This window comes from Microcaecilia unicolor, chromosome 8, assembly GCF_901765095.1.
Source record: "Microcaecilia unicolor chromosome 8, aMicUni1.1, whole genome shotgun sequence".
NCBI lineage: Eukaryota > Metazoa > Chordata > Amphibia > Gymnophiona > Siphonopidae > Microcaecilia > Microcaecilia unicolor.
In genome coordinates this window covers 29,701,708-29,728,976 of record NC_044038.1, presented here as the reverse complement: position 1 = coordinate 29,728,976, position 27,269 = coordinate 29,701,708, and the positions used below count along the sequence as shown (strand labels likewise).

The following is a 27,269-nucleotide window of genomic DNA, read 5'->3' as shown; positions in this document are numbered from 1 at the left end:
GACCTTGGGCAAGTCACCTAATCCTCTATTGCCTCAGGTACAAAATTAGATTGTGAGCCTGACAGGGAACTACCCAGTGTACCTAAATGTAACTCACCTTGAGCTACTACTGAAAAAGGTGTGAGCAAAATCCAAATAAATGTGGGTAGCACATGCCAAAACAGCACTATTGACAGACACTCCCAGGTGCCCAGCAGTAGTTCTGATTTTGGCATGCACCGTTTCTTGCGGTAGAAAATAATTTTCTATGCCAGGGGGTGTTCCCAGCAGTAATCGGCAGTGTGAGCACATTGCTACGCGCTGCCCGATTACCGCCAGGTTAGCGCATGAGACCTTACTACCTACTAAATAGGTGGCGGTAAGGGCTCAGGCAGTAAATGGCTGTGTGCTACTTTTAATATTAACGCACGGCCATTTAATGCTCCATTTTTTTTAAAGTCCATTTTCCTGCTACAGTAGAAAGTGGCCTACCGCACGGCAATTTCACATGCCACAACTGGTGCAGGGCACTTTTTACCATGGCTTAGTAAAAGGACCCCTAAGGAAGGGACAGCTCCCAAGAGCTTGTTTCCTGATTGGAAAAGTTCCTTAGGAGAATTTCTGGCTTGGATGTTTGTCCCTTAAACCAATAAGGAAACATTTCAAGAAAATAATCAAGGCCTTTGCACATGATTAATCTTCACAAAGACAGATATAAATGGTGGCACTTCCACTTCTGGTGACTGATTAATAAGACCGTTCTGTGATTAAGAAGGAAAAAAGGCCTCACAGAGCTCCTAGATTATGGTCATCTATCGGAGCTAAAACGGATCTATACTGACCCTCTGTTCATCATTGGCCAAAAGCCTTCAAAAATGTGTGGTATTCTAATCTCCTTCACACAATTGTCTAAATATCTAGTTTGTTAAAGATTTATGTCTCACTGTGGTGCTCGAAAAAGCTACTCAACGCGGTAGTACAGTGAATATGTATGGTTCAAAAGAACACATCTTTTGAAACTGCTTGCACTAGGAAATTCAACGATTCCAACTCGTTCCTTCTCTCCCCTCGCCCAAAGCCAACGCACCGGTTCTACTGTGAAATTAACAACATTAAAAACCCCATGGGCATGCAATTACAAACCATAGCTCAGTGCACAATGTCACCCTTCCTGTCAGTGCATGAGTGGTGATTGGCTCATACACTGGCAGGAAGGATGACATTAAAACAAAAGACGCTGGCACCTTGACCCAGCTTTCTTCACCGACCCCTATCCCTGGTAGTTCAGCAGCCCCCTCCCTTCCTCTCCCCAATCCAACCTGATCCTACCTCCACATCCCCAACATTAAAACACAAAAGTGGTCTAATGGGCCCCCTCCCTCCCTCTCCCCATCCCAACCAGCCCAATCTGACTGTAGAAATATTCCCTAGTGTCTCCCACCCTCCAAACCTTCTCCCCCAGGCTCCAATGTGTGTACCTCTTGAAAGGCAGAAGCTATGCATACTCACTGCTGCCTTCAGCGACGCAGTCAAAAATGGCACTGCTTGACCTCACACTGTTCATCTTGGTTATGATCCCACTCCCTCCATTCTGATTTTTCTCTTGGCATTATTATTTTGAATGTAGTGGAAACCTTATAGTGAGTTGCTAGTCAATTTATTGTGTTATGGCTCAGTTGAAGTCAAGCCTTTTTAATAAGGTTTTCCAAGAACAGGAGAAAAAAATGTCAGATCCACTTGTCCAGGAATAATGATAAATACACGGAGGCATATTTTCAAAGCACTTTGGGAGGCTAAGTTCCATAGGTTTCTATGGAACTTTGGGAGGCTAAGTGCTTTGAAAATTAGCTTGATAGTTTACTATTTTTATGTGTCTTTTTTATAGTGTCATTGTACACTGTTGCTTGGATTAAGAAATTGTGAAAGGGGAAATGGGACTTGATATACTGCCTTTCTGAGGTTTTTGCAACTAAGTTCAAAGCAGTTTACATATATTCAGGTACTTATTTTTGTTGTACCAGGGGCAATGGAGGGTTAAGTGACTTGCCCAGAGTCGCAAGGATCTGCAGTGGAAATCAAACTCAGTTCCCCAGGATCAAAGTCCACTGCACTAACCACAAAAATGACTTGGTAAACTGTTCTACTCATTGACAAAATTCCTTGTCTTATTTCCTGTTCAATAGCCTCAGTGCTTTTACCTGGCTTGCACAATTGTACAGTAAATAGAAACTATAATGAGTTTGTTGATGTTCTGATTTAAGAATCAAGTTGTTTATAAAAGGTTAGTGTTAAGGATGTTTTAATCCTTTAGCTTCTTCTTGGAGTTACTTAGCTACTTTCCAGAGGAAAACAAAAACAGAGAACTGATTTTCTCTGTTATGCTTATCTGTTGAGAAATCAGGATCCTTGTATTCCAGTTGTGAATGTAATATTTCATAGAATTTTATGAGCAGAATGTTGTGAGGTGTACTCTATTCTCACTCTTCCCCTATCCAACCCAATGTACAGCAGTCTCAATTCTTCTGTGGCTCACAGGAAGATATATTATAGGGCTTAAGCTGTGCAGAAGTCACCTAATTGTTCCAATGAATGGGCTAAGTATGTACAAAATCTATCTATGGATTTATATATAGTATGCATGCTACTTGGTTATGAACATAGTATACCTCAATCCCCATGAGCTGTGACTCCCATCTGCACAAGCCTCAAACAGTTATGTAGTACAATATCACAGATATAGAAAGAGATGCATTTACTCCTGTACTGTGCAAAATATAAAGATGGCACGTGCCAGGGATGGTGTTAGAAGAGTGCAACTAGAGCAACTTCCCTTGGTTCCTGAACAGAAAGAGCCCCAAGTCTGATGAAAGCTGAAGAAAGTGCAGCCTGGTAGTGGGCTTTGGGATCCCCTCCCAAATTTCTGCCCTGGGACTTGGCCATGTCTAACACTAGCTCTAGCAAGATGTACATTTCAAATATAACATATTCTAATCACAAAATAGAAAATAAAATTATTTGTCTGCCTTTTTTATTGTCTGGTCATTGTAGTTTTAAAATCATGTTGGTCTCAGATTCTGGTTTCTGCTTCCCTCTGTCTTCTCTTAATTCACTCACAGGTTCTTCTGTCCATTTGACATCTATTTTCTCTCCATGTCCACCATCCATCTTCCATTTCTGTGTCCCTATTGTCCCCCATGTTCAGCATCTCCCTTTTGTGTCCCTATACTTCGCTGTCTAGTATCTCCCATGTTCTCATATCTCTGTATCCATCATCACCTCTCTATCTCCCTATCTTCTCCCCCGGGGTGAACAACATCTCCCTTCTATGTCTGGCATTGCCTGTCTTTGTCTATATACCATCCCCACACAGCATCTCCCCTTTGTGTCCCTGTGCCCCCCCCCCCCCCCCCGTGCACATAATTTCTTCTCCCTTTCTGTTACCTTCCTATGTCCAGCTTCTCCATTGTCTTCCTCTTCCACACCAATATGTCTCCTCTCCAACCCAACCCAGCTTCTCTCCCTCTCTTCCCCCACCCATTCCAGTGTCTAGCTCACTTGCCTAACCTTTTCCCCTTTCTCTTTCCCACTGTAGGTTCAGTATTTGACTCCCTCTTCATCCCCTAGGTCCAGCATCTTTCCCTTCCATCTAGCCCCCTCCTCCCATGGGCCCAGCCAGCACCTTTCTCCTTTTCCTCCAGCATCCCTTCTACCTCTCATGGGTCCAGCCAGCACCTCTCTCCTTTCCTTCCAGCACTCCCTCCTCCTCCCATGGGTCCAGCCAGCAGCTCTCTCCTTTCCCTCTAGCTCCCCCCCTTCCCATGCATCCAGTCAGCACCTTTCTCCTTTCCTCCAGCCCCCCTCCCTCTTCCCATGGGTCCAGCCAGCACTTTTCTCCCTTCCTGTTCTTCACACAGGCCGGCTCCATGGCTTTCCTCCTGCCAAGTCCCGCCCTTTCCACTGCAAGGAAGTTGCAGTAGAGAGGGCCGGACTTAGGCCCTCCTATGTGAATCGCTGCTGGCTGCAGGAAAGTGTAAGTGACACCAAAACCTCCTTGAGTGACACCCGCTGGGAGGAGAGGATTTGTTGTTGTTGTTGTTGTTGTTGTTGTTGTTGTTTTTAACCACAGAAACATGGCTTTTTACTATTCCCTTGGAGTGGTAAAAAGTTTTGTTCCCTCATCTGCTGTAAATGTTTTTTTAGTGTTATTATTATGGATTTACCACGGTTTAACGCGATATATCCATGGTAATGGTAACCATCTCATTCTCTAATCTGGACATACACAGCTTTCTGACATCCGAATGGCCACTGCCATTTAGATGTGGGGGTGCTTCTAAAATAAGCACCAGAGTCAACTATAAGAAGTTGGGGGATGGGGAGAAGTTAAGAGAATCTGCATGAGTGGCCTAGTGGTTAGGGTGGTGGACTTTGGTCCTGGGGAACTGAGTTCAATTCCCGGCACAGGCAGCTCCTTGTGATTCTGGGCAAGTCACTTAACCCTCCATTGCCCGCCGCATTGAGCCTGCCATGAGTGGGAAAGTGCAGGGTACAAATGTAATAAAATAACAAAAGCTAGAATGTTTCTTTGTATGCCATAACATCATGCATCCAAATGGTTATTTAGGAATCAATTACAATATCTGCTTCAGAAGTTTTTTAGCAAACATTTTCAACAAGACAATCTGCAGTTGGCAAATAGAAAAATGTTAAGTAAACAGGTGTGTAAAGGCCAGCCACAGTTCTGCAGGAGAGCCTCCTAGCTTTTGGCTGTGTTCCATAAACCATATTGATCAACTAATAGGACAGCAAAATAATGACTTTGGTAGTAATAAAATACATAATTTAGTTATTGTGGAACAGACTGGTTTAAGCCCTATTTATATTATAAACATGTGGCACATACAAATAGATTCTATTTAATTTAACCAGTTTAACAGATCTCTTGCCAGATTGTGTGTAAATCTGGTGGTTTCAAGGGCTACAGGAATAGAGGTGGAAATTTCGCCTTACGTTCTTTTGGTGGGTGCTTGTAGGCCCTTTGGGGACAGGAAAATACCTGTTTTTTACCTGAATAAGACAGAAAAAAAAGTGCTAATACTTACATGTGTTTAAGGCAGTTAATAAATCCCAATAAATAAACAAACGTATAGACTGTGGATACCAACTGCTTAAGTGTATATTACGTTTTCTCAATTCAGGTTTTCAACTTGTATGTTTGTAACATGGCTTCTCCTGCTATACATGTGCATTTCTGCATCTGTTAGAAAAGGTCTGTGTCCATCAAGGCCATTCCTGGATTTCGTAAGGAACAAATTACACTGGTTAGACATTTCTTTTAAAGCAGCTAAGTTGACATTGGCGGCTAGCTGGAAAGAACTTTAATGTTCCAGTCTTGAATCTATGGAGAAATAAACAAAGTTATGTTTACAGGATGGAAAAATTGGCTGCTTTATGTAGGAAAGCTGAACCTAAGTGGAATCCGATTTGGGGGGGCTTTGAAACATACTGGCTTTCTGTAACTGATGAATCACTTCCCTTGGTTTTATTTGTTATAATTGACTCCGATTTGGGTTTACAGTGTCACGTCTGTGGCCGTGACCACCTCAGACTTACCTTTCTGGTGGCCTTTGTTTGCTTCTGTGTTAGTCTTGTCTCTGCCTCTGTGTGCTGATTGCTTCACTAGACCTCACCTGTGTGGGTCCTCTGGATCTTCAGTTCCTGTGCCGTCCTGCAAGTCCTGCCGGCCGCCCGCACTCCAGAGCTCAACTCCGGAGGAATGGTGGTCAAGTGCAGGTGAAGTTGTTCCTGTTCTGCCTGTTCTAGTTGCATGCCTCAGTACTACTCCAGTCCAGAGTTCCAGCCCTGCTCTTCTGTGTATCCAGTTCCAGGGTGGTCTTGCCTGCCGCTGCCGCTCCTCGACAGTGGCCCAAGGGCTCACAAATCCCGGTTCTGCCTCGAAGACCGGACATACAGTGCGTGACTTCTCCCCTTCTTTGGTTTATTTTGCATTTGGGATTAGGGTTGGGTTTTAGTAAAATACCTATAAATAAGGAGACACTAAAAGTCTTATTTTCATTTGGTTTTCATGTGGGTTGCACTTGTGTTTGAGATTGTATTTCACTTTGTCTTATTTGTATTGTGCAAACTTTAATAAAGACTTCCTGTTACATAAAAAAAATAGTAAGAAAAGGCTCTATGTCGGCAGATCGTTTTCTAAAATACTAGGATTGTACACTTCTTGACCTAGACATATCTAATCTGAACTCTACGTTCTATCTAAAATGGGGCAGCGCTTATATAAGATATACACTGAAAGTGAAATGGTAGCTGCTTAGTATTGACTGTTCTGCATTTAAAAACAGAATACAATTATTTTGTACCAGGTATTCACTGCTGGTATTGTACTGTATAGTTTGCTTTTGTTAAGGGTTTCCCAATAAGCTTTAGATCTTCATGGTTTTATTCAAATGCACACTTCTGTTGCGTGAAGAAGATAGCTTCAAGTCATCTGAAACACACAGAGCTAGTCAGGGGTGTGCTGGTAAATTTTTAACAACAGGCTCTAGCCAGCTCTGCAGTTAGACGGGCCAGGGGTGGCTGGGGGGAGGGGGGAAGAGGGTAGCAACACTTGTCTCTCTCTCCTCCCTCCCTTCGTGCAGGCACGCTAGGCATACCTTTGCTGGCAGCCAATAAATGGACTGCCACCACTCCCAACGTCTTGCTCTGAGCAGCATGCTGAAACTTCTTACACATGCTGGAGAAATCCCAGCCTGCTGCTCAGAGCTGGAAACAAGAAGTGGGGAGCAGCAGCAGTCTATTTACTTGGCTGGCAGGGCTCAGCATCCCCACCAGCAAAGTAAAAGAGAATTCAGCAGGGGGCCCAAGCCCACATTTTGGGAGCCAGTTGTTAAAGTAGCCATGGAGGGCCCTACTTTAACAACCGGCTCCCAAAATTCTTAAAAACTTAACAACCGGCTCTTGCGAGCCTGTGATAGCCTGCTCCAGCACACCACTGGAGCTAGTCCTGGTTTTAAATGCTGTCTGGTAACTAAATACTTGTATGACAACAATCGGAACATTTTTTTTTCTCCATCTACAGACTGATGCAAGAAACAATTTGTAGTAATTTGAGACCTGGTCCTGAAAGATTTGAATGATGAGATTATTATAGCTCAATAAACTTATTATTTTAATTCATGTAGAGAGGTTTTTTTGTTCTCACTGACTTTAAGAAATGTTTTAAAAAGTTTTATTGATGTTTATATTTATTTAAAAACTTGCTATACCTCTAAGCTATACAAGTTGCAGAGGTTTACAAAGTAAAATATGTAAGTAGGAAAGGAACACAATCTAGATATCTGAATGATTTCCTTGGACTGCCCTTGCTCCACTTCAAACCCACTCCCTCATAATACAGATAACGTTGGGCTGGTTAGAGGTATTTTTGGCCACGATGCTATCTGTATAATGGCCAAAATTCCATGGATATTGAAGTTATATATTCATCAGCAGTTGGCAAATACACCACTTATTTTAAACATTGGACTTTTTGTCTTTGGAGAGTGGCCTGAAAACCAGGGGAACTGGGTTCAGTTCCCACTGCAGCTCCTTGTGACTCTGGGCAAGTCATTTAACCCTCCATTGCCCCAGGTACAAGTATATACTATGCTTTGATTGTAATCACAGAAACACAGTATATCAAATCCCATTTCCTTTCCTTTCCCTTTATATTATGACTTCTGTCTTCTGTTTATTTGTTAAACTGAAATTGGTTTTAAAATTTAAACTTCACAAACTTGATAATGTGTCCACATTCTAGATATATAGATTATTTTGTACCTCCCAAAGATTTGAATTTCTTAAGTTATGTCACTATCAGGCTTATTTTAGAAAGAGAAGGGCGCCCATCTTTCGACACAAATCGGGAGATGGGCGTCCTTCTCCCAGGGTCGCCCAAATCGGCATAATCGAAAGCCGATTTTGGGCGCCCTCAACTGCTTTCTGTCGTGGGGATGACCAAAGTTCACGGGGGCGTGTTGGAAGCATAGCAAAGGTGGGACTGAGGCGTGCTTAACACATGGACGTCCTTGGCCGATAATGGAAAAAAGAAGGGTGTCCCTGATGAGCAGTTGGCCGACTTTACTGTGTGTAGCACCCCAAGGCTGACTGAAGTGTGCTCTGCACCCAGTCACTAGAAGCCTAAACCACGGGACACAGAGAAAGAAACAGCCTCTGCCCTGCTATAAGATATATATATATATTTTTTTAAATAGAAAGCCAAATAACAGAGAGCGATAAAGAGAGGAGACTAAAGGGCTCACCTCCTTCCACCTGCTGGAGACTGAGATTACTGAATCTGAGGCTAGTTGGCCAGGGCTCTTATTGGCTCTCTAAAGTCAGAATTCTCAGTCTCCACCTGCTGGAAGGAGTGCACAACCCACCAGTCAGTTCTTGGACCGGTCCGGAGGGACTAAAGGAAAGCAAATTAGCGGGTAAGATCTAATTTCTCCATCTCTCTGACCTCATGTGCAACTTTCTTTAAATCAGTCACCTTACTTTTTAAGTCTTCTTACTTTCTTACCTATCTGTATCTTCCATCTTTGCTTTAACTTTCACTATCAATTACAATGTTCTATAACGTATTGTGTTGACATTGTAAATAGTATACCATGCCATACTTTGTATTGTTGTTTTAATATTTTTACTGCTGTAATTGCCTATTGCTCATATTTGATCTATTCTTACTGTACACCACCTTGAGTGAATTCTTTCAAAAAGGCGGTAAATAAATCCTAATAAATAAATAACTGCGGTTTCTACCAGCTACAATAATTTTTGAAGCTGTTTTAGTGATATTTAATTTTTATTTCATGATATTTATATCTACATATGGGAAGCTTTCAAATGAATTAAAAAGCTGTCAAATAAGTTTAAGAAAATCTTTTGTCCTCCACCTTTTAAGGCACTGCCTATCCAACTGGAACACCTTTAGACTTTTTACAGATGGACCATGCATAGGCAGTCCATTATTTCTAATACTCTTTTGCTGGATATGGTGGAAGGAGAGTTTGAAGGGGTATGCTGGGCACAGAGGAATGGGGGAGGGGAGACCGGGGAACATTCTGGCCTGGGTTTGGGGGGGGGGGTGGAAAGTGAGATCAGGGGGACATGGTGGAAGCGGAGATCGTGGGATGTGCTGGGGGAAATGGGGGGGGGGGGTCATGCTGGGCATGGAGAAGGGTGGAAAGGGGGATTAGGGTGACATGCTGAGAATGAAAAAAAATCAATGAGTGGAAGAAATTAAAAAGATGGGAGGACAGAAAAACATGGGAAATGGACAGGAGGCCCTGGACAGCGATCTAAGAGATGAGAATGAGCAAGGAGCTGAGACTGGGACCATAAAGGTAGAAAAATAATTGTATTTTCCATTTATTGATTGCAATGTGTCAGTTTTTGGAATTGACATTTACTATCTTTATTTTTTTGCACTATACAAGGACATGCAACATTTTCTATTTCTCTGGTGGTGTTCTGCATGTAGAGTCTGGAGTCTTGAGCTTTCAAGCTAATTGTAATTTACATATTTCTACTCTTAGGGGTCCTTTCACTAACCGGGCACCCTAGGGGGCACTTCTAAAAATGTTTAAAAAATACACAAATAGCTAGCTCCCAGGTGCATAGCTCCCTTACCTTGGGTGCTGAGCCCCCCAAATTCCCCCCAAGCCCACTCCCCACAACTCTACACCATTACCATAGCCCTTATGGGTGAAGGGGGGCACCTACATGTGGGTACAGTGGGTTTTTTGGGGGGGTTGGAGGGCTCAGCACCACAAGTGTAACAGGTAGGGGGGGATGGACCTGGGTCCGCCTGCCTGAAGTGCACTGCACCCATTAAAAACTGCTCCAGGGACCTGCATACTGCTGTCAGGGAGGTAAGACTGGTTTAAGTCCTATTTATATTATAAACTTGTGGCACATACAAATAGATTCTATTTAATTTAACCAGTTTAACAGATCTCTTGCCAGATTGAAGAGTGCTAAACCGCTGTGAGAGAATTGTATTGGCTTCCTGTCAAGGATCGCAACACATTTAAAATCTGCATGCGCTAAGTGCCCTGTGGCCCATAGGTATAAAATAGGACATGCATCATTTAGCGCTGTTAATTCCATTAGAACTCGCTAAGCATTGGTGAAAGTGCCCCATAGTTTGTGGTCACTTGTCCTGTATTTGTGTTTTCAGGTGTGACCAAGGCCAGATATTCTGTTAGTGTCGATTGTTGGGACCTGTAGTAGTAGTAATCCAGCTTGTTCAATTTTTCCAATAAGTGTATTGATGCTCTGGCCTCACCACGATATTTCCAATGCTGTCTTTTCCTAGAAAGGTCCTCGTTGGTGCTTTTATGGAATGGTAGATTTGCAGGCTTATTTTCGAAAGTGATCGCCGGCGATCTTCCGACATAAATCGGGAGATGGCCGGCGATCTCTCAAAAGCGGCGAAATCCGTATAATCGAAAGCGGCTTTTTTGACACCATCACTGCTTTCCTGTCGCCGCGCCGGCGAAAGTTCAAGGGGGCATGTTGGCAGTGTAGCGAAGGCGGGGCATGGGTGGGCATGGGCGTGGCTACCAGATAGCCGGCTTTCACGAATAATGGAAAAAAAAGCGGCGTTAAGCAGTATTTTGCTGGGTTTACTTGGTCCTTTTATTTTCACGATTAAGCCTCAAAAAGGTGCCCCAACTGACCAGATGACCACCGGAGGGAATGGGGGATGACCTCCCCATAGTCCCCCAGTGGTCACCAACCCCCTCCCACACTAAAAAAATAAAAATAAAAACCTTTTTTTACCAGCCTGTATGCCAGCCTTAAATGTCATACCCAGCTCCCTGACAGCAGTATGCAAGTCCCTGGAGCAGTTTTTAATGGGTGCAGTGCACTTCAGGCAGGCGGACCCAGGTCCATCCCCCCCTACCTGTTACACTTGTGGTGCTAAGTGTTCAGCCCTCCAACCCCCCACAAACCCACTGTACCCACATATAGGTGCCCCCCTTCACCCATAAGTGCTATGTTAATGGTGTAGAGTTGTGGGGAGTGGGTTTGGGGGGGATTTGGAGGGCTCAGCACCCAAGGTAAGGGAGCTATGCACCTGGGAGCTATTTGTGTATTTTTTTAACATTTTTAGAAGTGCCCCCTAGGGTGCCCGGTTGCTGTCCTGGCATGTCAGGGGGACCAGTGCACTACAAATGCTGGCTCCTCCCACGACCAAATGCCTTGGATTTCGCCGGGTTTGAGATGGCCGGCATTTTTTTCCATTATCGCTGAAAAACAAAACCGGCCATCTCAAACCCGGCGAACTCTGGCATTTGGCTGGGCTAAACCGTATTATCAAAAAAAAAGATGGCCGGCCATCTTTTTGGAAAATACGGTTCAGGCCAGCTGTTCCGCAGCCGCCAAAATAGATCGCCGTCGATGTTCGATTATGCCCCTCTCGGTCATTCAGGTCCCAAGTAACTTTTGTAGTGTTTTGTATAGAGAGGTTATGTTGTTGTTTTCCTTAGATTAATGTTTGGTTTGCTCTTCTCCTCATTGATGTAGATTTTGTGATGTTTGCCAATCTCTTTTTAAGTACTGTATAATAAATTTTTGAATAAAAAAACAATTATTTGCTATTTATTAATTAGAATATGTCAGTTTTAAGAATGTACATATGCTAGAGCTGGTTTAAGACTTGGCAGGGACCCATGAGAAAAATCTCATTCATTTAGTCTTCAATCTTCAGCATTGCAATGGGCCACCCTTGGTGTCTCTGCCCCGAACAAGCTACTAGACCACCCCTTCAAGGTAAGGGCTGCAGGGGTGGCGGTATCGTGTGTGTGGGGGGGGGGAGGTGCAGTGGTAGCATCTGTGTGGGGGGGAGGCGGCGGCGGCAGTGTGTGGGCATGAGTGGCGGTGGCGTTGGTGGGGAGGGCCCAGAGTTCTCTCAGTCCGCCCCTGTTCTTGAGGCTTAGAAAAGTTTCTTCCAATTGAAGTTAATTTGATCATGTTTGAAAAAACTTCTCAAGAAGACTGAAGTGTCTGTAAAATCTTAAGTGTACCTCCTTTAATTAACTTTTTTAGAGATCTGCCTCCACTCTTCAGCATATACCTACCTTTCATATCTCCTAAATAAATCCTTTTTTGAAAATGGCAATGATATTCACTCTCTGGAACCCATAAACACAAGGAAGGAATTAACCAAGTGTTGATTTTCACCATGTGGAATAATTTGTCAAATAACATTTAAAAGGTCAGGTTCAGATTTGGAACTGGATATATGTTTAGTCTCTAGTGCAGTGGTTCTCCAATCTGGCCCTGGAGGCTCCCCAGCCAGTCAGATTTTCAGGATATCCACAATAAATAGTCATGGCTGCCTCCACTGCATGCAAATCTCTCTCATGAATATTCATTGTAGATATCTTGAAAACCTGCCTGGCTGGAGTACCTCCAGAATTGGGAACCACTGATCTAATGTATTCAGTGTATTATATTCCTTTATGTTTACAAAAGGTGTTGTGTAACATGGAAATAAAATAGTTTGCCATTAGTGATGCTTCTTGGAAGTTAATAATGTAGTAAAAAAATGCATATTTAAGTATTTATTTATTACATTTGTACCCCATGCTATCCCACACATGGCAGGCTCAATGCGGCTTACCAGGGCCGTGCCAACACGGTAAGCGAAGTAAGCATGGCAGGAGGGCACCATCCTCTGGGGGGGGCGCCCCGCTGCACCATGCTTACCTTGCCCTCATCTCCTCAGATCCTTTTCCTTTTTTTTTTTTTGTTTAAATTTACCTCTGTCCGGCGGCGTAGCGTCAGTGAGGAGGCGGCACTCCCCCCCCCCCCCCCGCCCCGACGTGTCTACTAGTCTTCCCTTCGCTGTGTTCCGCCTTCTTCTGACGTCAGAAATGACGTCAGAAGAAGGCGGGACACTTAGCGAAGGGAAGAAGACTAGTAGACACGTCGGGGCGGGGGAGCGCCGCCTCCTTCTCACTGATGCTACGCTGCCGCCGGACAGAGGTAAATTTAAACAAAAAAAAAGGAAAAGGATCTGGGGAGAAGAGGGCGAGTAGTGTAGCGATCGTTTTTGGGGGGGAGCGGCGCGGTGCCAATGGGGGGGGGGGGTGCCGGAGACGCCAACTGCAGGGGGGCGCCAGAGACCCTAGGCACGGCCCTGCGGCTTACATAGCAACAATATAAATAATTACAAAGTTGAATAAGAATATACAGTTTGTGGTAAACGTAGAAACTGATGAGGTTAACGGAAAGTAAGTTAAACATAGGAGGAATTGGGTTCATAAGGAAATAAGCATTAGGAGGTGGCGTAGAAGATGGAAAGGGATGGATGGAAAGGGATATGAAGTAGCATATAAATGTATACGTCTCTACCCTTCTGGTGATACAGCTAAGAAAGTGGTATTCCAGATACTCAAACAGATGTTGACAGACAACTACTACAACTACTACTAATCATTTTTATAGCGCTACTAGATGTATGCAGGCAGCGCTGTACACATTATATGCAGGTACTTTTCTCTGTCCCTGGGGGGCTCACAATCTAAGTTTTGTTCCTGGGGCAATGGAGGGTTAAGTGACTTGCACAAGGAGCAAGGAGCTGCAGTGGGAATTGAACCCAGGTTGCCAGGATCAAAGCAAGATGGCTAACTACCTAAGGGACCCTTTTACCAAACAGAGGTAAAAGGAGCCATGCAGTAGCATCAGCACACAGGTTTGCCACCGCCACCAACGGTGAAAGGCTTTTTTTTTTTTTTTTAAAGGTAATGGCTATGGAGTAAGTTAAACACTTGCCACTTAGCCCTTTCCTGTAGGAGCCCATAATACCTCCTATTTAGGAGGTGGTAGGGGCTCCAGCGGGACCCCAGTGGTAACCAGGCAGCGATTACCGCTGGGCAGGGGTGAGGGGGAACCCCCCTGCGCCGCCATCTTTGACCCCTCCCCCATTGCCGTCGAGTACCTGTGCTGGTGGGGGTCCCCGCCACACGAAGTTCTGTGTCTTCACTGAAGACTCTTCAGCCCTTCTCTGGGTTGGCGCGTTGCTGCAGACTGCTGCAGCAGCTGATCTGATTCTGCAAGCAGGAAGCCGATTCTCTTTGCATGGTATGAATCGTCCTGCACATTCCAACGCGCTGGCCCAGAGACGGGCTGAAGACACAGAACTTCGGCTGGCAGGGATTGGCGACCCCCGCCAGCACAGGTACTCGAGGGTGATGGGGGAGGGTTGGCGACACCGGGGAGGGGTCCAGGGCCAAATCTGAGGGGGACCAGCCCCCCCCAGGCCCCATGTAGCTACGCCACTGCCGCTGGGCATACCCCCTGCGCTAGAAAATATAATTGCCGTGTGCTGGAAGCCAGAACTACTGCTGGGCTCCTGAGCAAGCCTGGTGGTAAGGCCGATTTAAGCCGCTTCGTAAAAGGGCCCCTAAAAGAACTGTGGCTGTTTGAACATTCAGACATCTGAATATCCGGGGATAATTGTATTGTATTGTAACACTTATAACCCGCGCTTTCCCACTAGTAGCAGGCTCAATGCGGTTTACATAATAAAACATATTTACAAGATAGCATAAAATGGATAAAACATTTAAATATATAAAGAGGTGGACTAAGAAAGGATAAGGGAGGAAGGTGGTAGAGATAGGGAATGGAAGAGGTTGTAAGTTGGTTAAAGTGTTGTGGATAAGAAAGAATGTATAATAGTGGTTAGAGAGGGATGAATTCAAAAGGAAAAAAACATATTAAGTACTGCCAAGTAGTCAGATCCAGGTATCGCAGATGGATTTCTAATTTAAGTCAAGTCATATATGTAGGCTTGCTTGAAAAGGTGAGTTTTAAGTAGCTTCCAGAAGGGTAGATAGTTACTGACTGTACGAATCGATCTTGGTAGGGCGTTCCAGAGCTTGCTGCCTGTAATGGAGAAATTGGATGCATAATATGTTTTGTATTTATTTATTATTTATTGCATTTGTATCCCACATTATCCCACCTTTTTGCGGGCTCAATGTGGCTTACAATTCATCGTGGATATGGGAAATAGAGGGGAACGTACAATAACGGATAGTTTTGGCTTAAATGATAATAATAAAGCAAAAGATAGTATAAAACATTTCTGGATAAGTCAGAGGTTATATAGTTACATGTGTTGCTCTTTGTTGTATATCTTGTCGAAGAGATAGGTTTTCAATTGTTTGCGGAAGTTTGTCAGTTCATAGACAGTTCTCAAGTTGCGTGGCAATGCGTTCCAGAGCTGCGTGCTCATATACAGTAGGAGAAGGTAGATGCGTGCATTAATTTCTATTTCAGGCCTTTGCAATTTGGTGGGTGAAGGTTGAGGAAAGTGCGAGAAGATTTTTTTGCGTTCCTAGGTGAAAGTTCAATTAGGTCTGACATGTAGGCTGGGGCGTCACCATGGATGATTTTATGGACTAAAGTACAGAGTTTAAACGTGATGCGTTCTTTGAGTGGGAGCCAGTGTAGTTTTTCTCGTAAGGGTTTTGCACTTTCATATTTTGATTTGCCGAATATTAGTCTGGCTGCCGTGTTTTGAGCTGTCTGGAGTTTTTTTTGAGTATTTGCTCTTTACAGCCGGCGTAGAGTGAATTACAGTAGTCCAAGTGACTGAGTACCAATGATTGTACCAGGTTGTGGAAGATGTTCCTTGGAAAAAATGGTCTTATTCTTTTTACAGTTGGGAAGGTGTAAGTTCAGATAAGTTCGAGAAGATCTAGAGCAATTCCTGTCAGTGACAACTAAAAAAAAAAAAAAACCCACTCATTGCCACTGACTGAATACTTACCCTTTATTTATTAATTATAGTTGATTACATTTTTTTTGATTTGCAGTATGTCAAATAAAATTGAAACACTGAATAGGGCACACTATTGCGCAATATTTGCACTATTGGCAACATTATGCAAAACAAAACAAAAAAAAAAGAATAAAATTAAAAAGCTCATCAAATATATGGGAAAACAAAATAACATTTTTGGCATGCACACCCCTACTGATTATCCCTGAGTCTTCTCCTTAGGATCCTATTGAGTGCTTGGGACATTGATTACTCGCTGTTGGAGAAAGGATGCTAGGGCTTGCTGGACCTTTGGTGTGATTTAATATGATGCTTCTTATGTCTTTAGGTTTGTCAGCTGCTGAAACAATAAATGCACCCGTCAAGGATAAGGTATTTTAAGAAACTGAAAACTTTGCTTTCATCATGTCATACCATTACAATGAAGGTTTTGAAACTGACGACGACGAGTACCATCACTTGGACACGCTGGAAATTGACAGAAGGTAATGTCCAGTTTTATTTTTTAGATAGGGAAATACAGGTTCACTTGTGTATCTGTGTCCACAATGCTGCCAGAGCACATGTCCTAGGAATGCCAGAAGCCTGGTCCCAGTAAATTCAGAGCAACTTACTTTCTAAGCAACATTAAATAATGTTCCCAGGGAGAAATTAAACTCAGAATAAGTTCTGTATGCCTTCTAGAGGACAAGGATAAGAAGGTATCAAGGTCCGTTGATGATATCAAACTTCTGCAAGGTGGTGATTGGGGGGAAGGAGGTTTATAAGATAAGATCTTTTACTCTATGAAAGTCACAGTGTGTACTCTTGATTCAATTCCTTCACCCTGGATCGGGTATGGCAATCTGGGACTGCTTTCTCTTTTAATTTCTATGGTAAATAACAGTCTGCAATTAGGTCAAGTCCCCACTTCATGGAAAACAGCTATTTTAAGACCGCTACTGAAAAAAACCTCCTCTGGATCCCATAGGCGTAGTTTGACTGTTTCATTTGGGGGGGCAAAAATGGGCGGAGCATATTAGCATATCATTTGCATATATACATATGCAAATGAATATGCTAATATGGAGGAAGGAAATGAAATTTACAGGCAAAATATCACAGATGCACATTTCAAAAAGCTGACACATTTCAATTAATAAATTATGAATAAAATAAACTTTTATTTACCTTTGTTGTCTGATCATGTAGTTTTTCTATTCGCTTTGATCCCAGTGTCTTCTCTTTTATGCAGTGTCTTCTTTCCAGTAGGCTTCCCTCTGCTCCCCACCCTCCCAGTCCCATCCATCTCTTGCTCCTTCCCTCTGCTCCCCACCCCTCCCAGTCCCATCCATCTTCTGTTCCTTCCCTCTGCTCACCATCCCTCCGTCCCATCCATCTCTTGCTCCTTCCCTCTGCTGTGCCTGACCTCTCCAAATCCCATCCATCTCCTGGTCCATCCCTCTGCTCCCCACCCCTCCCAGTCCCATCCATCTCTTGCTCCTTCCCTCTGCTCCCCACCCCTCCCAGTCCCAACCATCTCTTGCTCCTTCCCGCTGCTCCCCACCCCTCCCAGTCCAATCCAATTCCTGGTCCTTCCCTCTGCTCCCCACCCACCCCTCCCAGTCCCATCCATCTCTTGCTCCTTCCCACCCCTCCCAGTCCCATCCATCTCCTGCTCCTTCCCACTGCTTCCCACCCTCCCAGTCCCATCCATCTCCTGCTCCTTCCCACCCTCCCAGTCCCATCCATCTCCTGCTCCTTCCCACTGCTCCCCACCCCTCCCCCCCGCGCGAGGTCCAAGATGGTGACTCCGTTTACCCCCTCTCTTCCTCCCTCCCTCCGGCGCAGGCAGCAGTCTTTTCCAGCGTTCCTGGCAGCTGTAGCGATATACACGCTGCCTTCGGTCTGCCCCGGAAGCCTTCTCTTCAAGTTCCTGTTCCCACCTATGCGGGAACAGGAACTTGAAGAGAAAGCTTCGGGGCAGAGCCAAAGGCAGCGTGTACAACGCTACCGCTGCCAGGAACGCTGGAAAAGACTGCTGCCTGCGCCGGAGGGAGGGAGGAAGAGAGAGGAGTAGACGGAGACGCTCCTCTCCGTCCGCTTGGCTTCCCTGCCCTCTCTGTCTGCGTCCCGTCGAAAGGAAATGACGTCAGAGGAAGGCGGGACGCAGATAGAGAGGGCAGGGAAGCCAATCGGACGGAGAGGAGCGCGTGCCTGCATGTTTTTTTTTTTTTTTTAACTAATGGCGCGGCAGCGCCTCGCGTCGTTTGGGGGGGCACTGCCCCCCCTCGCCCCCCCCAGTCTACGCCTATGCTGGATCCTTCTCTTCCAGTCCACTATCGCCCTGTCTCCAACATGTTTTGTATCTAAAGTGGTTGAGAAAATAGTCCACATTCAGTTACAACAGTTTACAGTACACTAGGGCTGGAGGTTGGGAGGCGGGGATAGTGCGGGGCAGACTTATACGGTCTGTGCCAGAGCCAGTGGTGGGAGGCGGGACTGGAGGTTGGGAGGCAGGGATAGTGCAGGGCAGACTTATACGGTCTGTGCCAGAGCCAGTGGTGGGAGGCGGGGATAGTGCTGGGCAGACTTATACGGTCTGTGCCAGAGCCGGTGGTGGGAGACAGGGATAGTGCTGGGCAGACTTATACGGTCTGTGCCAGAGCCGGTGGTGGGAGGCGGGGATAGTGCGGGGCAGACTTATACGGTCTGTGCCAGAGCCAGTGGTGGGAGGCGGGACTGGAGGTTGGGAGGCAGGGATAGTGCAGGGCAGACTTATACGGTCTGTGCCAGAGCCGGTGGTGGGAGGCGGGGATAGTGCTGGGCAGACTTATACGGTCTGTGCCAGAGCCGGTGGTTGGGAGGCGGGGCTGGTGGTTGGGAGGTGGTGATAGTGCTGGGCAGACTTATACGGTCTGTGCCCTGAAAAAGACAGGTACAAATCAAAGTAGGGTATACACAAAAAGTAGCACACATGAGTTGTCTTGTTGGGCAGACTGGATGGACCGTGCAGGTCTTTTTCTGCCGTCATCTACTATGCTACTATGTTACTCCACCCTAATCAGTCAGGCTTTAGACCACTCTGTAGTACTGAGACTGTTATAGCTTCCGTTTTAAGTGAGGTTCACTATAATTTAGACCAGGGGGTGATCATTCTTGCATCTCCCTAGACCTTTCTGCAGCATTCGACCTCATAGATCACTATCTTCTTTTATTTAGATTGAACTTTCTTGGACTATCTAGTTCTGCTTTCTGTTGGTTTCAGTCTTTCCTTTCGATAGAACCTTTAGAGTAACTACTCCTTCTGCTGGACCACTAGCAAACCCTTGTCTTGTGGCATCCCTCGGAAATCTATTTTATCTCCTTTGCCATTTTGATTTATTTTCCAGTCCACTCGCTGAGGTTATCCACGAGCCTAATATTTTATTCCATATCTATGCAGATGGAATTCTTCTCCTTTACCACACCAATCCATTTAACCCAGACTTGCTTGCCTTTTAACATTTCTTAGATACTATTGCTCACTCATTAATGGATCACCGTTTGGTATTAAATCTTTAAAAAAACAGTGGCTTGTTGGCTTTCTGGCTTTCTGGCCTTTATTCTCATCCAGTACTGTTCTATCTCTTTTTAGTACATCCATTTCCTCATTGGAACACTTTCGTTACTTGGGAGTTGTTCTTGATTCACAGCTTTCTTTTGCCCCTCAGGTTTCCCTGCTCTGTAAAACCGGATTTCTGATTGTGTCAGCTGTGCTCCATTCGCTCATTTTTTTTAACCATGATTGTTTCATTCATTCATTCATTCTTTTTTTTTTTTAATTTCTTTATTAATTTTTTTTTTCATTTACATCCATAGACATAAATAGCAATATCAGAAAATGCAACACAAAGAAATAACTGCTTACAGCCATTCCTGAGAAAATAAAAGGAAAAACTATTTTAAATTTGTCCACAATTGGTGAATCAAGATACTAGGAAAAAGAGAATGAAAATACAACTAAACATAGCTGTTAACAAAATTCAAAGCGGTTGAGCAGAAAAGGATATTACAGCCAACGTATCAGCGTTCTCAATCAGGGAGGCAAATCTTCAGGAGGTTTAACACCTTCCTTCAATATTCATTCATTCATTCTTGATAGCTCTTCTTATATCCAGAATTGATTATTGTAACATCATGTACTCTGGGATTAGCAAACATACCCTTAAGAAGATCCAGACCTTATAGAATTCCGCTATGTGTTTATTATGTCATTCTTATATCTTGGATCATATTACTCCTCTGCTTAAAAGCCATCACTCCAATAGCCCATCGCATAAAATATAATGGCCCACGTTGAATAGTAACTATGATCACCTCTGTCAATACTGGAGAATATTGCCTGGATTGCCACACCAGGAATCGCTAGTGCGGTTTGCTAAAAGAGGCCTTAGTTAGCTTGAACTCTCAGCTCTGAGTGTATGTGGTCTCCCTTTCCTACACTGCATTGGAGTTTTTTTTTATGTATTTGACAAGTATTGTACACCGTTGTCCTACTTGTTAGTTAAAGTGGTATAACAAGTCTTGAATGAATAAATATATAAATAAAATGCATTGAAACATGCAAGATATATCAACAAATATCTCACCCAGCAGCAGTGGATTTACATTATGTCAGTTTCTATTATTTTGCTTATGTTTATATTTTATTAAAACTTAATATACCGCTTAACTTCAACAGAACACAGTGGTTTACAATAAAATAAACATTAAAAGGAATTCCATCAAACTGAAAGAAAGCCTAGAAACACTCATCCAAGAAACAGTCATTCCAATAATACAAAGTATTTATTACAGATTCTATTCCACAGAAACGCTAATGTATCCGTCCCCCACTATCTATTTCCATATCAAATGCTTGTTTAAAAAAAAAACATTTTACTTTAAATCTTATTTTTTTTTATTTGCTTCAGCATGTATTCCTTTTGGAAGAGAAGTGCACAAGACTGGTGCTAACCAAAAAAATAAATAAATAAAAGCTTTAGTGCGGGTTGATTCCCACTTTGCTCTTGTCAATCGAGGTATAAGTAATCTATTACTTTGCAGAAACCTGAAAACTCTAGAGGGTGTACATGGAACGGTTAAGGAATAAAGATAAGATGGTTGATGCTGATAATCCACAGGATTCTCTATATCGTGCCAAGATTTACATACAGAAATCGAAGTGTATTCCATAACAATGCACATAAGCTAATTGGTTAACAACAAATTATCAGCACTAATTGTCATTAATTAGAATTTACATGCAGAACTGACTAAGTATATTCTGTAACGTGGTGCACGTAAATTCTAAATCACATGGTTGAAAACTGGACTTGGAATGGGCTGGGCATGGGCGTTTTCTAAAATCTATGCATAATTTAGGCGTCGGGATTTACACCAAGTTTTACTTAATGTAACTGCCCGTGACTAAATTTAGTTGCACAGACCAGAGCTCGGTGTATTCTATATGCCACATGGAATTTACTTTATACAATACACTTAGGCGAATTTCATTTCAGTGCTGATTTTTTAGGCGTGATATATAGAATCTAGTCCAATAAAGATATAGGTAACCAGTGATATTTTAAAAACAGAGATGTAATGCAATCAAAATTTCTTACATTAGCTATTAACTTAAGTGCTGCATTTGTATAGTTTGAAGTCTTTTGAGGTTATGATTTGAGATACCTGCATGGATTATATACCAGATATATTAAAAGCAGGAAGCCAGCAAAAGAATCAGTTGGACCGCTAGATGACCGAGGAGTAAAAGGGGTGATCAGGGAAGACAAAGCCGTAGCGGAGAGATTAAATTAATTCTTTCTTCGGTCTTCACCGAGGAAGATTTGGGTGGGATACCGGTGCCAGAAATGGTATTTGAAGCTGACAAGTCAGAGAAACGTAATGAATTCTCTGTAAACCTGGAAGATGTAATGGGGCAGTTCTACAAACTGAAGAGTAGCAAATCTCCTGGACCGGATGGTATTCATCCCAGAGTACTGATAGAACTGAAAAATGAGCTTGCGGGGCTATTGTTAGTAATATGTAATTTATCCTTAAAATCGAGCGTGGGACCGGAAGATTGGAGGGTGGCCAATGCAACGCCGATTTTTTAAAAAAGGTTCCAAAGGAGATCCTGGAAATTATAGACCGGTGAGTCTGATGTCGGTGCCGGGCAAAATGGTAGAGACTATTATTAAGAACAAAATTACAGAGCATATTCAAAAGCATGGATTAATGAGACAAAGAGGGGCATAATCGAATGGGGCACCCAAGTTTTCCTTAGGACATACTCACAGGACGTCTCGGCGAAGGGGCGGGGAACCCCGTATTATCGAAACAAGATGGGCGTCCATCTTTCGTTTCCATAATATGGTTGGGGACACCCAAATCTCAACATTTAGGTCGACCTTAGAGATGGTCGTCCCCGATTTTCGCCGATAATGGAAACCGAGGACGCCCATCTCAGAAACGACCAAATCCAAGCCATTTGGTTGTGGGACGAGCCAGCATTCATAGTGCACTGGTCCCCCTCACATGCCAGGACACCAACTGGGCACCCTAGGGGGCACTGCAGTGGACTTCAGAAAAAGCTCCCAGGTGCATAGCTCCCTTACCTTGGGTGCTGAGCCCCCCAAAACCCACTACCCACAACTGTACACCACTACCATAGCCCTTATGGGTGAAGGGGGGCACCTAGATGTGGGTATAGTGGGTTTGTGGTGAGTTTTGGAGGGCTCACATTTACCACAACAAGTGTAACAGGTAGTGGGGGATGGACCTGGGTCTGCCTGCCTGAAGTGCACTGCAGTACCCACTAAAACTGCTTCAGGGACCTGCATACTGCTGTCATGGAGCTGGATATGATATTTGAGGCTGGCATAGAGGCTGGAAAAAATATTAATTTTTTTTTAGGGTGGGAGGGGGTTAGTGAGTTACACTGGGGGAGTAAGGGGAGGTCATCCCTGATTCCCTCCGGTGGTCATCTGGCCATTTAGGGCACATTTTTGAGGCTTGGTCATAAAAAAAAAAGGACCAAGTAAAGTCGCCCAAGTGTTCGTCAGGGATGCCCTTCTTTTTTCCATTATCGGCCGAGGACGCCCATGTGTTAAGCACGCCCCAGTCCCGCCTTTGCTATGATTCCAACACGCCTCCGTGAACTGTGGTCATCCCCGCGACGGAAAGCAGTTGAGGACGCCCAAAATCGGCTTTAGATTATTATTATTATTTGTTACATTTGTATCCCACATTTTCACACCTTTTGCAGGCTCAATGTGGCTTACATATAACCGTTAACGGTGTTATCCAGTTACGGTTTGAACAAATACATAGTGTGAATGAATACAAAGTGATATTGTGGTATAATGAGGTATATGTATAGTAGGAAACAGTTGAGGGGAACATAAGAGATTATGCCGATTTGTGTCGAAAGATGGGCGCCTTTCTGTTTTGAAAATAAGCCTGAAAGTCAACATGGATTTAGTGAAGGGAAATCTTACCTCACCAATCTACTACATTTTTTTGAAGGGGTGAACAAACATGTGGCTAAAGGGGAGCCGGTTGATATTGTGTATCTGGATTTTCAGAAGGTGTTTGACAAAGTACCTCGTGAAAGACTCCAGAGGAAATTGGAGAGTAATGGGATAGGAGGTAGTGTTCTATTGTGGATTAAAATCTGGTTAAAAGATAGAAAACAGAGAGTAGGGTCAGTATTCTCAATGGAGAAGGGTAGTTAGTGAGGTTCCCCAGGGGTCTGTGCTGGGACCGCTGCTTTTTAACATATTTATAAATGACCTAGAGATGGGAGTAACTAGTGAGGTAATTAAATTTGCTGATGACACAAAGTTATTCAAAGTCGTTAAATCGCGGGAGGATTGTGAAAAATTATAAGAGGACCTTACGAGACTGGGCGTCTAAATGGCAGATGACGTTTAATGTGAGCAAGTGCAAAGTGATGTATGTGGGAAAGAGGAACCCGAATTATAGCTACATCATGCAAGGTTCCACGTTAGGAGTCACGGACCAAGAAAGGGATCTAGGTGTCGTCGTTGATGATATGTTGAAACCTTCTGCTCAGTGTGCTGCTGCGGCTAAGAAAGCAAATAGAATGTTAGGTATTATTAGGAAAGGAGTAGAAAACAAAACTGAGGATGTTATAATGCCTTTGTATCACTCCAGGGTGCAACCGCACCTCGAATATTGTCTTCAATTCTGGTCGCCGCATCTCAAGAAAGATATAGTGGAATTAGAAAAGGTGCAGAGAAGGGTGACAAAAATGGTAAAGGGGATGGGACGACTTCCCTATGAGGAAAGGCTAAAGCGGCTAGGGCTCTTCAGCTTGGAGAAAAGGCGGCTGAGGGGAGATATGATAGAGGTCTATAAAATAATGAGTGGAGTTGAACAGGTAGGTGTGAAGCGTCTGTTTACTCTTTCCAAAAATACTAGGACTAGGGAGTATGTGATGAAGCTACAATGTAGTAAATTTAAAACGAATCAAGAAGATTAGGCAAAACTTGCACCATGTGACTGCAAAGTTGGTCAATACTTATTCTAAATGATTCATGACTTTTATTGCTGCAGAAGGGTCTTCCATCAAGTATTGAGTCAAGGGTTGTGAATACATATACAATTCGGTTTCTTATTGATTTCTTTTTGAATATTTCTAGAATTGTCATTTCACATTGAAAATGTAGAGTTATGTTCTATAGATCAATGAAAAATCTTATATTTAAATACAATTCAAAATGCAATTCAAAATGTACAGCTATCCAAATAAATAAAAGGGTGTGAAAACGTTTTCAAGATACTGTAGGTCTTTTCAAAGTAGCCTGTCTGAAATCAAATTCCTCTGAAAGTGAACATTTTGTACACTTCTTTGGTGATCAGTTTTGATACTGTTGTGCATAATGTACTGGATAGTAATGTATTATTGCTCATGAAAAGTTTTTTCTGATTCTGTTATTGACACAGTAGACCGTCTCAGAAATTCTCAGTCCTTTCTGAAAATCCGTATGGCTCTGATGAAAACTATAGCAACGTAAGACAAAGGAGGATGGATTATCCGGAGGTGATATCAATGGCATCAGTGCAACCTGCCTCTGCACGCATCCAGCATGCTCCAGAACACACTGCGCTTTACAGAGAACCATATAACGGTGGATTCAGTATGTAATTTAAATTTTGCTTCTTCATAGAACAGCTTTGTATCCAACAGGAACCAATGCATTAAGGGTTCCCCAAGGTTCCAACACATTCTAGAATTAGGAAAATTAGGAGAGCAGAAGCCTTTCAGTTAATTTTTTGCATTCTCAATGTCAATAAACGAAAAATGTACAAGGTAATAACTTTGTAATTTAATACATTTCTTGACTGACTTTTAGGAATCACACTGCCTTCATAAGGTCCAAATAAAGCAAGTACACGAAAGCAAAAGATGAAGTTACCTGAATATATAAACGAGTCATAGATTATATTATAATAGGTGGAAAGAGGGAAAAATGGTGGTGTGGGGGAGGGGGTTAATGTTTCTGGAGAATTATGGGGCAAGTTATCAATGTGGGCTACTTTTAAGTTGGGTTATTTTAGCACAAGTTGAGTTACTTTAGCACAGGGTCCTATTTTAAATACCCAACTTGTGGTAAAATAACCTGACTTAACAGTATCCCATGTTGATAACTCCCCCCCCCCCCCCCTTAATGGGGTTGTCCTCTTATTATTTGTGCTAATGCTGCTTAAATATCATTCCAAAGAACTCACTGGGTGCTGGCCCTTCCCTTCATGGTAACTACAGACTGCTTGGGAGGGGAGAGGCTGGATTATAGAGCAGAGTGGTTCTTCTCTACTCCCCACTTGTTCTTTTCAGAACCAGAGGGAGGGGGGGGGGGGGTATAATGTAGAATAATTTTAATATTTTATATTCCTCATTTCCCTGGAAAACCAGGATCCCAGCAGATAGTGTACAGTAATAAGTCAATATTCAGTTGGTGTGGTCATCTTTTTTTATGTGAATTTTTTTTTATTATGGAACATGACAGCAGGAATCAACACAAGCAAAGCACACCATTAACCAAAAGCTGTCCACACAAAGAATACTTCCAGATGCATCAAACAGTGTAACAAGTATTCCCACCCCCTCCCTCCCTCCCCCCACCCAGATGCTGCATGAAAGCGATAAAGATCAAATTGAGTCAATTGAGTAGACGATTCCTAGCTGGGGACTGCAGGGTAGACCAGAAGCGCTCCTAGCAATGACAGAATCTCTTGCCTGGGGGGGGGGGGGGGCGGAGATCTTAGGTATATCATTTGGGACCTCCAGGACCACAATGTAGGAGCTGAAGGCTGTCTCCATTGTTGTAAGATGGGTTTTTTTTTGCTATTAGAACCAGGCGACGTAAAAAAATCCAAAAGACCTGGAGGCACAACAGAGGGCAATTGATTATCGTCAAACAAAATCTGTGGTGGTCAGCCTTTTTATTAAACACTGACTACCATGGCTGAATTGAATCCCATATATTCAGCACTGATATCCAGATAGTGATGCTGAGTATCTGCAGATAGGCCCAGCTAAGCTATTTATCAGGATAAATGACTTTGAATATTACCTTGGGAAATTATACAATAATTATACATAAACAAAAATACTATAATAAAACAAAAATAATTAATAATACACTTTTGGATCAATACAGAGTCATGTTGATCAGTATTTTTTTTTTTTAGATCTAGCTGTCATGGCTAAATTAAAATCCAGCTATTCATCACTGCTATCTGAGTGGTGGCTGGAACTTAATATTTGGATATGGATAACAGCAATACTTCACTCTTCTGCACCCATTATTCAGCCTTTTTACTGTCATAACTTTATCCAGACAGTTATCCAGTTAGCGGACTGAATATTGCTGCTATGTAGATAACTTCTGGCTCTGCCACCTTACCACCCCAGTACTATCCAGATTACATAGAGGCATATTTTCAAAGCACTTTGGGAGGCTAAGTTCCATAGGTTTCTATGGAACTTTGGGAGGCTAAGTGCTTTGAAAATATGCTATATAGTAACATAGTAGGTGACGGCAGAAAAAGACCTGTACAGTCCATCCAGTCTGCCCAACAAGATAAACTCATATGCATACCTGACCTTGATCTGTATCTACCAATTTCAGGGCACAGACCGTAGAAGTCTGCCCAGTACTAGCCCCACCTCCCAACCACCGGTGCTGCCACCCAATCTCTGCTAAGCTTCTGAGGATCCATTCCTTCTGAACAGGATTCCTTTATGTTTATCCCACGCATTTTTGAATTCCGTTACTGTTTTCATCTCCACCACCTCCCATGGGAGGACATTCCAAGTATCCACCACTCTGATAATTGCCAATTAGTGTTCATTATTGCTTGTTAAGTGCTGGCATCAATGCCAATTAGCTTGTAA

At 43.4% G+C, this 27,269-nt stretch overlaps 1 protein-coding gene across 2 annotated transcripts in view; it reads left to right on the top strand.

Moving 5' to 3' along the window:
* The window catches only part of TMC5 (transmembrane channel like 5), a 119,241-nt gene that overhangs the window by 28,487 nt on the left and 63,485 nt on the right, over nt 1–27,269 (top strand). The window contains exons 2-3 of one of the 2 annotated variants that reach the window (XM_030211220.1): nt 16,170–16,326; nt 24,818–25,008. In XM_030211220.1, coding sequence (XP_030067080.1) covers nt 16,247–16,326; nt 24,818–25,008 — 271 coding nt within the window. In that variant the 5' untranslated portion in view covers nt 16,170–16,246. Of the gene's footprint in view, nt 1–16,169; nt 16,327–24,814; nt 25,009–27,269 lie in introns of both variants that reach the window. The other variant, XM_030211219.1, reaches the window with a different exon arrangement.